We start from the raw sequence: 15,097 nt of genomic DNA on the forward strand, positions 1-15,097 counted from the left end.
ATTTAATTGGGCTACTCTGTGTTACAAATACAGATATTGGCTACTTGAGAAAAATTGATAATTTACTTTTGAATTACTTGTGTCAAAAAGTGCCATCCCTTTTTGCCCATTTTATCAATGTAGAGCTACAGATCTTTACATGGTTGGACTCTTTAATTCCTTGGCTACCAATTGCAAACAAAACGAACACTGTGGAACAATGATAGTCTTAAATATAGATTTGGTTTAAAGCCAAGGAGAGCTATGTATTTAAAAATATTATTGCAGATGGTGTAGTCTGGTTGTCTCAGATGTATTGTTTGGCCAGGCAGAAATGTTTTTGTGAAGGCATTGCTTTAAACTCTGACTGTTGTGGAACAATTTACTGACTTTTTTGTGTCAAAGACCAACCCCTCCTTCACCAGTTGTTAAGAGATATTGTTAAGTTTTTCTTTTAAAACTAGTACTTACGATAATATTTTTCTTTTTTGTTATTTACAGACCTGTTGCATGAATTTTGGCAAATAGGTTGGGGTTCTGACTGTCAACTTTGGGTTATTATCTGTTTTTCAATAAAAAATAAGGTGAGATCAGAACAGGCTGAGAGACTCTAATATATTGTGTTCAACCTGATTGTAGGAGGACGATCTGCGGCAGATCTTCATGCTCACAGTAGAGGTACTTCAGGAATTCAGCAGACGTGAAAACCTCAATGCTCAGATGTCTTCAGTGTTTCAGCGTTATCTTGCACTAGCCAATCAGGTCTTAAGCTGGAACTTCCTTCCTCCAAATTATATCCTTTTTGCTTCAGGCCCTTCATTTTAGTTGAGCTGGGTCATGTTCTAACGAGTGATAAGTCTTTGTGAGAAGAGAAAAATGTAAATTTTATAAGCAGCATGTTTTCTTCCATTCATACTCTTAATCATCCCTGTGCTTGCTTAAAATATGCTTATATATAGGAACTGCTGTTACTTTTCATTGAAGTATTTTATACAAAAGACAAAACTACTTCAAGAGCTCAGTTTTGAGCTGAAGTCCACTTGATATGTCTGTGGTTGCTGTGAAGGAGAGGGAAAGTGCAACCCTCTGCCTTAGTTCAGGACAAAACACGGAAGAGATTTCAGCTTTGTTTAATTTGGAGTGGGGCAGGTAAGTGCCCAATTTAGGAATGTGCATGCTCAGCAGATTCCATTTTTTCTCTTTTGCTGAGAGGAAATATGTATTTTTTGCCAACGTACTGGTGCTGTTTATTCCGCTTTCATATCTTCGTGGTGTGTGCTGATTAGGAAAGTCCAGGGGAAATGTAGAGATGGAAAGGAAATGGGAATATAATAAACAGAGAGTGAGCCTTGATGAAAGAGGGAAGAAGACATGGAAATGGTTGGCCTGAAAAATGGGCTAGAAGAACACAGTAGAAACATAAGGTAAGGCAGCACCTGCCGTACAGCATTGACACCTTTTAATATCTGCATCATCATGCAGATGCTCAGCAGACTTACCAACACCCAAACTTTTAAGTTCCTTTATAAACTTCTTAAAACCTTCTGAATAAAACGCTACGAAGTTGCATGTGCTGCATGAATCTTGGTGTTGCCTTCAAATCCTCTCCATAGCATTTTATTTTTCTTCCCTCATTTGACAATTAGAAGGCAGTATCTGTGTGTGTCTGTTGCCTTTGAATCTGTTCATTATGCAATGAACAACAAAAGTAAAATTTATTTAAAATGTATTTATTCTTCTTTAATAAAACAGAGTGCCAGTTAATATTGTCTTTCTGGAAAGTACTACTGAAATGATTTGGCCCAGGGGCCAGAGAGTAATTTATTGCATGTGCTTATGAGTCTGAGACTGGAGTGAAATTACTAAATTTACAGAAATTTTCAGAAGAGGATTTGGGATTTATAAGAATTCAAATCGTGTGGGCACTTTTGTTTTTAAAGCAGTTATCTGAAATAGAAAGGAAATACCCTTGTGTTGTGCAGTGATGTTTGCAGGTAGTTTCTTCTGTTTTGTAGTCTTTACTTAATGAAAACCTCTGATGCAGTCATGAGTACTGAACGATGTTACAGTTTGACAGAAAAAGCTCTCAGTCATAACCTTGAGTTTTGCAGTGGTGGAACTAGATGTGTACAAACAAGGTGTCAGTAGCAATTCAGTCAGGCCTTGGAGTTGTGGTTTTCTTGAGATACTGCTGCTGTTAAACAAATTCTGGCCACTTCTGGAGACTGGGTTCTGGTGCTGAACCACCACAAGTGCTCTTATATGGCTTTATTTCTAATCTTTTCATAACTTCGGTCCTACCTTACGGCTTTCTACCATTGGGCATTTCAATTTGCTGTAAGAATTACTGCACTGATTTTGGTCTCCGTCCTCTATTTAGCAACCTGTTTTCAAAGAATTTGGAATTGCTTTAATCATCTTTGAGAAAAGTGGGTCTTAACTAAGACTTGGTAGCTGTTAGGGTGACTGTAGCGTGTAGTGGTGTAGATCTCCCTTATGAAGACTGGTTTAAAAAGTTGCTGTTGATCGTTGGCTCTTGGCAGTGAAGTTTAACTTGACTGCAATTCCTAAATAGATAGCACATTACACAAGAACATAAGAATTGCTGCATCGATTGATCAGTTGGTATCCTCTTTCCAAATCTTGGCAGCACGCGTGCCAAAGCAATGGGCATAAATATAATACCTAAAGCATGGAGTAAAGTGACCCATTGTATCCACATATATAATTTTTTTTCCTTTGGTTCGTATTCCTCTGGCAAGATAATAATGATTCTCAGTATTCCCTGCAGCATAGTGGTGTCTATTTGTAACCTCTAGCACAATTCTGGTATCTCCAAGGGGAGGGAATAAAAAAAACTGAAGTGCTGTTACAGGGTCACTCAGTGTATGTTGCATTGTTAAATGCAGTCTTAGGCAATGCTGCCAGCTACTATAACAGAAGAGCCATAGTGAATGTGAACTGTCAGTTACCAGCGAGAAAAGCTGGTACTTGCATTCTGGAATAGTCACCTTCTTAGAGCAATGAAAGAAGAGAGGCTGGGACATACCTACTCCTAAGCTGGAACATTTTTGAGTGTCATAGAGTACAGTGCCTGCAGCAGGCAGGACACAATGACCCAGGTGGCCTTCAGTCATGTGCAATTGCTTCAATTTCATTTTCTAACACACAGGCAATCATCTATTGTTGCTTTCATCTGTTACCTTGTGGTATTGGTTCACTGGTATTTGCAGATGTTTGAGGCTTTTGGCAGTACTCTTGGAAAAGACAATAGCATAGAATTACTATTTTGCACTGAGAGCGTGTGGCAGTTCTGGCATGTTGGCTTCTGTAGGGTTTCTTTTTTCACTGTTGTCACAGCATAACACTGTTTGTTTAATATTGTTTGCTTGGATGGAACTAGTTTTAACTGCATCTTTTCTTAAATAAGTGTTCTGATTGGTTAAGGATGTGCAAGTGATGGGTACTAAGAGGTAGAGTGCCTTCAGGGATCCCACTCTTAGTACACTGCATTGAGTGTCCATCCAGTTAAGGAGGTGTGTGTTGGTAGGCTCTAATGCATTTTGACATGGACATATAATCTCTCCTATGGAGTCAGGACATAATTATAGTTTATATTCTTTTGCCCCCAGAGAGTTTCTCACTTCTTTACTTTGGGATATATCTGCTCTTGGCAGCCATGTTCTAATGGACTTTGGACAAATGCCCATGAATGCAGGAGTTCTTTATCAAAATACAACCTTTTGTCCTGCTATCTCAGATTGAATGAATATCTGACAATGTTCATTGTCTGTTACAAAACTATTTATGCATTATTTCATTCATAAAGGTACAGGTTTTTGTAAAGTTGCTAATAGTACGTGAACAAAGAGGAACTTCAGCTTTAGTTTTTGTGTTGGGTTTGGTGCCTCTTCTCGCTTGGAGGCAAGCTGGCAAGTTTTCAAGTGAATGTAGGATAGGGAATTGAATTTAGAATACAGGTTACATAAACCCAACGGGATGCGCTCCAGTAATGCGCATCACTGACATTCCATGAAAATGAATGGTGCAACAGCAGTTGTATGAATTGACTGAAGCTTTTGTCTGATCTGAACTCTGTTTTCAGCATGTGTTCCTCAGCCGTACTTTTAAAGGAACAAGCTCTTCAAATCTCTGTGAAAATATCTCAAGCCAGAATGAGAGATCTCTCTCTGGGAAATCCCGTGAACAATATAGTTGAAGACTTGAAGTTGGTCCAACCCAGATTGGTAGCATCTGTTATGCATAATGGAAGTGTGTGAAAAGCACACAGAATGCTCAAAAAAAAAAAAAAAAAGCCTCCAGGTTTGTTTTGAGGAATTATTTGAGTTGGCTTTGCTGCAGAAAAAACCTCTTGTCCCAACACCTCCCATGAGCGTGTCACTGAGCAGGGTGGTCCAATGCTTCTTTCTAGCAGGGTGAGGCCCTGACTTTGGATTTGTTGCACAGTGACAGAAATGACTGAGCCTGTGCTGAGGAGAGGCAACGGGTTTCCTTCAGCAGCAGTGCTGCTTTCCTTAGGTCTTGTTTGCTGGCAGCCTGGGATCATCCAACACGTAGTACAGTCTTTATCTGGAAGATGAAAATACTGTCCTGACTGTTTGGGATAGGAAGAAAAATTCACTGTAACTAAAACAGCTGTGTTGAAGAAAGAGCAAAAAAGAGATCTGTCTTTTACATTTATCGGTTTCGCTCTTGTTGAGTGAAAATTAACTTGGAAATCTCTACTGCTTAGAAGTTTGTCAGCTTTTTGGTTGGTAAACAGCGTATAGAGGAAGGGTGTGCATCTGTGTGGCAGTCCCTTCTGCATAGGTGGTTTAAGCCTAAGAGAAATCTGAAGCTGTACAATTGTACCAAATTTTAGTAGGGAGAACAAATTTCAGTGGGAGCTGCAGAATCCCCTTGGGTGGTCAACTTGAGACTTCATGCAGTCATGGCTACACCACTAGCAAGAAGTGGCTGGTTTTAAAGTTAGCTGAGGGCTTCCTATGCCTCTTAGACTGTTGCTTTGTGGTTGATTTGACTGTTGATTTGTGAAGCCATTCTCCATAGGGGGCAGCAAGCCTCTGCATGACTTTTTCAATTTGCTCTTAGATCCATCCTGTGTGCTTGGCTGACTGGCTAGCAAGCAAGAGGAGGTTTAAAAAATACAAATATAAGCAGTATATTAGCATTCTAACAATGTGTGGTAGATTTCAAGCTGTTACTTTTCTAATGCATTTTTATTTGTGAAGTCAAAGATTGATATAAAGCTCTCCAGAAATGTTCTGGACAGCAAAGGTTAAGCAATTAAAATAACTTAGGGGAAAAAAAAAAAAAATCAGTCCTTGCCATTTCGTGCGTTTTCCTTCCATTTCTGAGTTTTGCACTACTGTGGACAAATTTGTGAATTGGAATCTGTCAGAAGACTTAGCTTTGGGTTTTGAGTTCCTAAACTCCTTCATGGTGACAGGGAAAGCCTTGCCTTCCTCTCACAGCAGGGGAAAAATAGAACCCAAAACTTCAGGAGCCATTTGCAAATGCTAGAATCTGTGGGACATCTTGAAGTACTGTGATCCTCCGTGGCTGTCTCAGGATATGAAATATTTTGGTACTCACATTCACTCATCGGTCTCCTCCTGGATGAGAGGCAAAGACAGTGAAGAAAATTATGGTTTTTTAACTTTTAATTTCTTTCCTTTAATGTGTACCAACAAGAAACATAGAGATTTTTTTTTATATGAACTATCAGTTAGACTTATCATTTTAAGACATTATTCTTTTTTCTCATGTTTGTTAAACAGAGCCCAAGCGTAACGCTAATGGCTACATATGTGAATTTCATCAAAGACAAAAGAACATCCTTCTTGAATGCTGGCATCTCCTCTTCCTCTGTAGGCTCTAATCAAGGAATATCAGAGGTTTATCGTACTGGAAGGCATCTAGTTACATTCCTACTCTTTCCAGTGGAGCTTGGTATGCATTAATGCATCTTTTTGATGATGAAGATGACAATTCTTTACACGCCCATGTCATGTACTAGGTAATTCAGTGCCGTTTTTTCAGGTTTGACACATCCGGGCTGCTGTTAATAGGGCTGAAGTTTTGGTATTTCATGGTAGAAGGCATCTCCACACTCAGCTTGTTCATGTTTGCATCCAGCTAGCGTGGGACAGACGGTGGATGTAAAATCTCGGTAATAGGTGCAGGTATAACTTGTGTTGTTTAATGAACAGATATTTTACCCACAGATTACTATTGTCAGATATGTCATCAGTCCATTAGCATGAGAAACGGAACTAAAAATAACAGGATAGGGCCACTAAATACTGAGGCTTGTTAAAATACCGACAGCAAATCGGCCCTTCTTCCATTCCGCATCAAAAGCGGTATGTAGCTGGTCCCCTCTGTGAACCCAAACAAGTGACGAGCAAGCTGATTTTCAGAGACTGATAATTAATCAATAATCCTTTGATGCTGATGTCAGTCTTACACTGGAGCGTTAAGGCAAAGGACAGTCTTGTAAATAAAGAATGTTGCAGTGTTTTTTCAAGAATATCCCAAATGAAGGAGGAAAAAAAACCCATAATTTAAAGTGCCAGAGCAGATTAAATTAGTTCTAACTTGTCATATTACTCCTGATAAAGGATGCACATGATAAATTTTATTTTTATCTGGAAGAGCTGAAGCATTTCTGATCCCCTACATGACGTTTCCATTTCAGATGGAAGTAAAACAGCCAACTCTCATTTTTTAATTATGATGATGATGTTTTTTATTCTGCTTGGAATGAAACAATGCAGATCTGGTATTGTTCAACACACCGATAGCGTTGGAAGTTGTGAAGAAGAGGGCTTGTCTTGTCTTGTTTTTGGTTTTTGTGCTAATGAAAATCCATGATTGTTCTCCTGCATTGCAGTGTGCTGTGCCATGGAAAAAGTGGCTTCTTTGGAACTGCTCTGTGGTAATTGTGAACTCCGTGGTCTTGGCAGAACATGGAGAACCTAAAATTGTGCCTTCTGCCTTGCATCACAGTGCTTTATATGAAACTAGATGTTTGCTTTATGTATCGTCTCTTAAAGCTCGTCACATTCCCAGGGGGCTGCTTTCTTTTCTGTGTGGTACTATTTGTAAAAAAAATATTTTCATTCTGAGGTATAAATACCTTTTGATAAACTTATTTTTCTATAACACCTGATGACTTTACACTGCAGACTTGTTCATGACCAGCTATATGCCGTTGAGCATGCTGCACTTATTCTGATGTTGGGTTACAAAGGGATCAGAGGGGGCAGCGAAAGACTTTCAGAAGACAAATGAAAACATAACTCGTGTGTTAAAGCACTTCTGCTCTTGGGATTGAGGGGCGTCGGAAGGACTTCCAGAACCCTTTGATAAATGCTTCTCTGTGATCAGACTGACAAAGAATGCCACATGCTTGTTTAAGTGGTTTTGTTCATGTGTCTGTTATTTTTCTTTACTGGAGCACTGGCAGAATTTCATAAAAGCTAAATCACACCAGAATGTATGGGAATAGCTGGAAGGAGTGTAACAAAGTCGTAGCTTCGCTGCAGAGTGGACGCTTTTATATGGGTCTTGTGCAGGCATACATTTGCTGTGGCAATACCTTGTGGTGCCTTATGCTTTTGTTCTTCTCAGCATGATGAAAAACGTCGATTAATGCAAGGCTAACATATCTGCGTTGTGGGAAGCATATTTGGCTATTTAGAAAAATGGGATATGGATTTCAGTGGGCTATCTTTAGCTCTCACAAGGCCTTTTTAAAAGCTGCCAGGAAAATTTTTTAGGAAATGATTTCCCATTTTGCATAAATTTTAACACCTGTTAATTGCGGTTGCTTTTTTCCCTTCTCGCTGTGTCACATTAGACACCCTGGTTATCAAAGTGATCATATCACTATGGTATGTCTCATAATTATGATCAAACTGTTATCTAACATTCCTGGAGCATTCTTTTTTTCAATACTTAATACCTTTTATTCCTTGGTCTCATGCATGAATTATGCTGTGTATGTGAAGAGGCTTAAAGTTTGTTTCCATTACATTCTTTCTGAATGGATCCTGTTGTATCTAGGATTTTTTTAAAGCCAAGTAGGAATGTTATTGTTGACCTTGACACCAGATAACTGGGCAGACATTATATAGCTATGTTTGAATCCTCACAAAATGTGATGCTAAAGCCAACAGAATCCTGGCGTGAGACCCTCCTGGACAGCAGAGTTATGGAGCTTTTCTTTACAGTAAGTTTCATTCTTCAACTTTCATAGTCCAGACCACAGGGAAAGCAGCTCCTTCCCGTTTTAAAGCTTTGTTGTTGGATCCTTCCTTTTGCATCAGGTAGGACTGATTCCGTTAACTTCAGCTGATTTGTCAAAGCGAGCAGAATTATTGTGTTTTTCTTAGGTTACCGCATGTGTGTTTTGCCTATAAATTGCCTTAAATTGCTAACTGTTAAATAAAAGGTATATAGTTATCTAAGCTTTATGTTTAGTGCTTTGGGAAATATATTCATCAAACAAAACCAAGCATTGTAAGTAGTGATATAGTATATCTTTGAGATAAGGTGTAACAGCTCTCAAAAAAAAAAAAAAAGGATCAAGTGAAGGGTGTGGGGTTATTTGCTGATATTAGAACAATTGCTTAACAGAGCAGTTGAACGTTAGTAATGTAATTGCACTGTTCTGGCCAGTCCCACATACACAATTCTGCATCTCTTACCCCCAGTACAAAGTGAATCCAAGCATGCTAAATCAAAAGAGGTTAAGTTAGGAGTAAGGAGTGAGAGGGAAGAGGTGAAGTGGGGAGAAGGAATGCCATATTCGCTTCCTATCGTTTAAAAAGAAGTCTGATAATAAAACTCTATAAGTTATGTTCTTTCTTCCCCCCAGTTTTGGGGGGAGAAGTTGGTAGTCTTTGTTCAACTCAAAATTGCTGCAGCAGCAGCATTTGACTTATGAATTAGCTTGCTCTGCTGTTTTATGTTAAATCTCCGAGGACCTGAGAATTCAGCATTTTCAGGCTACTCCGTTCTTGCAAAGTGGAGAAGCAATGTGTTCAAAGCGGGAGCAAAGCTTTCACTAGGGGAAGTAAATGGCAGTCTCCCGTGGTGCTTGAGTTGTTTGATAGTGTTTGGGTACATGTCCATACTTGGTTGGACATTTGGGTAAGTTTTTTTTTAACTAAAAGTTTTTCTGTTCCAGCAGTTCTGAGAAGGTGAAAAAATCACTGGCAGAACTCTTAGCAGCTCCTCACAATTGGAACAGCTGTCCAGGCTATCCAGACAGTTGCTACTGTCAGCTGTGAACCCCCACATGCAAATAACTTTTTGGCTTACATGTTAACCCTTCCTCGTTTTATAACACGAAGCTGTCCGAGTTAAATATCTCTTTAGCTAGCTTACGAGACCAGTATGTACTTGTGATAAGGATTTTGTTTTAAATAACTTGCAGAATTGTTTTAATGCATTTGTATTTTATTTAATAGCAGCCATAGCAGATCTGGGTTTGATTATTTTTGAATGAAAGCTAGCCAGGGCAGTGCGCTGTCAGTTTTGGTTTTAGATTCCTGATTTGCCATGCTTGAGGCTGTTGGTATTAGGTTCCTATTTGAAGTAATGTGAGTGAATGGTGGTCGTTCATATGCATATATCTGATCTAAGAAATTTTAATAACCTTGCAAAACTTGGCAAGACTGTCATGTTAAAGAGGAAGCCTTCACTTCTGATCTCAATGTAGTGTGGGATGCATGTTAGAAGGGGTATTTGTGTTTCAGGGCTTGTTTCACTTTGATTTTGCAGAGGTTAGCTAGTTGTGAATTGGGTGAAGCTGAAACTATAATACCACAAATGGGAAGTGTCTTAACTAGCCTTTTGTGATACTTGTAATTTAAGTAAATTTGTACCAGGGGGCGAGGAGGGGAAGCTACACTACATTTTTTTAGTAAACCTTATGTGAAAACATGGGAGAGTGAGCTTAAGGAAACTCTTAAAAATCCAGATTTGATAACTGAAGTAAAGTTGTGAGAATTTGGTCGCTGAAATACTAGCAGATTTGAGCGTCTTACCAGCAGAAGTAATGATGTAACGTGCCACAGAAATGAGAGAAGATCACTTGGCCTTGTATAATGTAAGGGTGTTGCCAAGGAAGTGATGCATTCATTTTCGTCTGTCTTCAATGTTTACCTCTGCTAAAGAAGCATCTATATAATCTTGATTGAACTTGTTGACTAACTTTAGCAAGACTCTGTAGCCGAGGCATAGTTAGCATAATAGAGATGACTGTCATTATTGCTGTTTTTAGCAGGAGCAGTATGTCTGACTGGCTGGCATCTGTTTCTCTCTTTAAGATATAACATTCGGTGCTGAGTTCAATTTTCAAAATGTAGGTAAGATTAACTAAACGTTAGTTTCAGGGAGTTAATTGGAGGCTTGCAGCTTTGCAAACCAAGTCACAGTCTTGTCATCTGCTGTGCTTTAGGGAGCTGTAGGAACCCTTGCATTTCAGACTGAATAGAACCATAGAAGTTATAATAAGCTTTTTTTGGTGTGTGCTCTTTTGGATTGAGAGCCATGTGACTGTTGTAAGAACACCCTATTTTCCGTGTATTGCTAACTATCCCACTTCCTGAAAGGTACACCGAAAAATCAGAGAAGATACAGATATGGCCCAAGATTCATTACAGTGCCTGGCACAGCTGGCATCTCTGCATGGCTCAGTCTTTCCTGACGAAGGTTCACAAGTTGATTACCTGGCACACTTCATTGAGGGATTACTGAATACTATCAATGGGTATGTATGCCTGCTCTCTAATTTTAGATGACATCTTTTAAGCTTTAGTTCAGAGTGCAGTGTGTGTTTGTGGCGAACTGTTATGACTTGCTTATTTCTGGGTATAATCTGTCTTTACTGTTGGATTCCTGCAATTAAAAAACTGCATCTTAAAGTAGGTGCTTCTTATATAGATGCATAAATTTGAAAGGAATTGACAAAATCAATTGGCTTTTAGCATTTTTCTTAATGGCGGAAAAGTAACTCTTATTTCTATCTATAGAATTGAAATAGAAGACTCTGAAGCAGTTGGAATTTCCAGTATTATCAGCAACCTGATAACTGTATTTCCTCGCAATATTTTAACTGCCATTCCAAATGAACTTTTCTCTTCATTTGTTAACTGCCTCGCCCATCTCACTTGTTCTTTTGGAAGAAGTGCTGCCTTGGAAGAAGTGGTAAGTATCCATTCTCAACAAATAGTCTTTTTTGTTTCCCCTTCCTTGTAATAAGGAATGAGGATTTGGCTCTTTTGTCTTTAAGTATTGTGAAATTCAGTGCTTTTATTCTGGATGTTTCTGAAATCACATCTGAGATAATTTTGCTATAAATAACATAACGCATAACTGCACGCTCTGCATCTTTCAAACTACTGACTTCAAGCACTGCTTTGCATCTTCGTTTTTAAAAGACCAGGTACATTGAAAAAGTAGGAAAGTCTTTAAATGTTGCTGAGTTGCTCCTGTAGGACTTCTCTGAGAAGTGTTGTAGATAACGAACACGTTACAGACACAAAAGCTTGAAGTGACAACCTGAGCATATGGACAGACTGAAATTTACGCAGTGGGGGTTCTACAGGCAGGAACTTCTGTTTTAAGTGAATATAGCTGTTAAGGTCAGTTGTTAGCCCTGTACAGAGAACGGTTTAAATAATCCCTGCCTTACTGGCATGACTCAAGCAATAGTTCCATGTACGTGTCTGTAATTCAGAAGACTTTTTTTTTCTGTTCTATCAAACTTCGGTTGTAACATTAAAGATCAGTTGGGATAGGGGTAAGTCTTCTCCTTCCAGAAACTGCATTAAATAAAAACATCCAGGGGGATGGAATTTATTGTAAAAAGCCCATAAGAATTAAGGCAAATGTTGCACCTGAGCTATTTATGTAGAGTTTTATTTTAAAATGACACTGTGAAGATACCAGCCAGCTTTTTGCTGTTAGCATTAACAAAGATTACTTTTTTTTTGAGTTCTCTATATTGACCAGGCTTAATAATTGAGTTTGAAAATAATTACAGCAGTATTTATTATAAAGTTGACAGATACGTTTCTTTACTGAAGGTCACGGGTGTATTAATGTTAGCATTGGTTGCAGTGCATTAGACTGTCTTTAATGCCATAAGGTTAAAATGTAATATTTCTGGCCCAGTGTTCACTTAGACTGGAAGCCCTTGAACCTTTACAGAAAGGTTCTGCAAAACCACAGATAGCTATCATTTAAATGAGGGGGGCTAGAGGATATACGTTTCCTCAGTTAGCCTCTTGTTTCTTGAGAGCTAGAATACACAACTGTTTTTTTTCACTGCAGCAATGCTTGGTGTAAGCTGCCAACTCAGCACTTCTGGTCCCAGCAAAAGCCTGTGGCAGTTTGTACCACTGTGGGTACAGAGTTTGTTTTGGAGATGGCTGTGACCACTGATGCCTACTGAGCAATGGCCGCCTACACTTATGTCATCCCATTGTTTTTGCTGGAGACAATCTTTTCAGTATTATATTCAGCGTTATCAGATCCAGCAACATCAGGAGGAGGACTATGCAGAATTTTTCCTTTTCCACAGCGTGATTTAAAAATTCTCTCTTTAAAGGAAAAGTTATATGTTTATCACTTTACTGTATCATAGGTGTAACAGATCTGAAGTTGAGATGTAAACTTCATGTTGTTTCTTTGAATTCCAGAATGATTACAGAATTGTGTGGTGTTGGGTCTTCAAAAATAATTCCTACACCTGAACAGTGTGTCAGCAATAAGGTGCACTGTGGAGAATTTCAAGCTGTTGTTCACTTACACCAGGTGGTGTTATGGTATGGTGTGCTCTGACTGTAGAAAGACTGGTTTGCATCCCTGAGAGCAGTCTTTTCGCTCAGGAAAGTCCCAGCTGTGGCCAATATTCTATCCTAAGCTTCTTGCTGAGAGCTCGTGCAATTAAGAGTTCTTGATGAAAAAGAGAAAACCACGTGTTTTGGACTCAGAGTCCTGAGATAATATTCCTGCAGCTTGTCAGTATTCTAAAATGCAGCATAACACAGGCAAGTGTACACAGTAGAGCTTTGCTGGTGGGACAAGCTGTTTTTCCCATATTTCTGCCAGCAGAACAGCTTGTACAAACGTTGTAGAAACCCCGTCAGACACGGGGGATCAGCTCAGCCAGAAGGCCGCTATTGAAACTGTCAAAATCAGGAGGTCCCAAGCTGTAATGTGCAAACCACTTCAAAGCAATACGCTTCTTGGCACAGAATCAGAAGCTGTTGCTGACAGTACTTGCTGCTGTTGCTAATATTGATATTCAAGCTGGGGGGGAGAGAGGGGAAAACACAATCCAAACATCATATTCAGATGTTGTTTTATGCTTACCTGGCTGTTGAGGGAAGTTGAAACATCTGCCTGAGCAGCTCCGCTGCTGGAGAACAGCAAGCTTCAGCCATGCTGAGGGCTTCTCTGCAGTCTATAAAGGAAGAAGTACGAGTTCACCTTTCCCATCCTAGGGCATTTAAGCATTGGCCTTGCATGTTGCACTGCACCTCTCCTGAACGTCTTGAGTCCTGAACTTACTGGTCCTGGCTTCCTCAGGAAAATATCATCAGGTGTTAACAGCATCTTTGTATGATATTGCCTTCTCAAATTAAATCTGAGATGCTTTGTCGCCAGTAAAAGGACATTTTTTACTGTATTAGGTCTGGATTCTTGTAAATTATTAGTTGTATGTAAGCTATATAAACATTCAAGTCAAAATGTTTTGTGATTCAATGAATGTAGTGTAGCCAAATTTTAAAAAAGACACGTTGTGTGAGTCATGAATTTAAGTTAGCACTGAATGCAGTTTGGGTCTCTCTCTTTATTTTCAGCTTTTGTTTTCAGACTTGCATCAGTGTGTCATATTTTAGCTTCTGTAAATACAACTGCATTGCAGTTACAGAAGGATGCTATGAAGATATCTTGAAATGCTTACAACGTTGTATTTTCCCTTAGTCATCCAGCCAGTGTTTTCTTTTTCTTTGTTCATGCAGCCGTGTTTGTAACTTCAGGAATTGTTCTGTGTGGGGCGTGACTGAGGCCTTTACTATCTCTGTATTTCATCAAGAAATCCTTTTACTAAGCTTTGCCATCTCAAAGTAACTTGTGAGCAGTCTTGTTGGATAAAAGTTGAGGAGACTTTTTAGAGGCAAGAGAAGTCCTGCAGTACAAGCAAATCTGCCCATGTGTTCATATTTAAATTATTTGCAGTTGGTAGTATTTACTGAAGTTCAATTTTTGCATAAACGGGGGGAGGGGAGGGGGGAGGGAATGCATTAAATGCCTTTCTGAAAGGAAACAATCCCTTTGCTCTCTGCGTTCTCTAGCTTGTCTGTAACCCAGGAGTTTTGTTTCCCAGATGTGAATTTCCTTCTGCCAATTTGAGTGCCTCATGTAAATATATATGAATAGCAGTTAAAGTGCACTAAGCAATTAGAGGTGTGGACTTATTCTATGGAATTCTACTATCTTTTTATCCTTCAAAGAAGGAGACGTGTTTCATCAAAATGGACTACCTCTAGTGGGATTTCTTTAACATACGCAGTCATAATAACAATTTATTTCATAAGAGTTATCATTTCTTCTCTCTCTTGTCTTCCCCTATGTTTGAAATAATGTTAATCTATATGCACTTGCTCTGTCTAATTAATTAAACAGATACTGCTCAATTATTTATTGTTTCTAAAATGACCTGAGATGCTTGGAATCATTGTAGAGGGAGCCTGTATTTAGGTAATCATGCACCGAAGGCTTAACTTAAGACTAAGACTGGTTTGGTTTTGAACAGTAGGTGAAAAGAAACAACTAAACACCAACAGATTTTTAAAGCCTAATAAAGCATCACTGGCTTTTTTTGATGCATCGCTTCAATACTTTCTGATTTATTTATGACTATCCTTGAAAAGGCTTTGTAATCACTTTTTAAAAATTGTTTCAAAATTAGAAGAACATCTGTTAAATAATAATGAGTAATAATAATGAGTATGAATATGTTCCTCTGATTTAGTTTAGGAAATAAGACTTTTTTTTTGTTCTGTTTCTTTCA

General features: G+C 38.8%; 1 protein-coding gene across 1 annotated transcript in view; it reads left to right on the top strand.

The window, feature by feature from the left end:
* Positions 1-15,097, top strand: part of XPO4 (exportin 4) — a 67,734-nt gene that overhangs the window by 35,059 nt on the left and 17,578 nt on the right. Inside the window, exons 6-9 of the mRNA NM_001012947.3 lie at positions 619-772; positions 8,124-8,236; positions 10,626-10,783; positions 11,046-11,220. Of these exons, the coding sequence (NP_001012965.2) occupies positions 619-772; positions 8,124-8,236; positions 10,626-10,783; positions 11,046-11,220 (600 nt within the window). The remainder of the gene's footprint in view (positions 1-618; positions 773-8,123; positions 8,237-10,625; positions 10,784-11,045; positions 11,221-15,097) is intronic.

The sequence above is a fragment of the Gallus gallus genome, chromosome 1 (assembly GCF_016699485.2).
Source record: "Gallus gallus isolate bGalGal1 chromosome 1, bGalGal1.mat.broiler.GRCg7b, whole genome shotgun sequence".
In the NCBI taxonomy this organism is placed as follows: domain Eukaryota; kingdom Metazoa; phylum Chordata; class Aves; order Galliformes; family Phasianidae; genus Gallus; species Gallus gallus.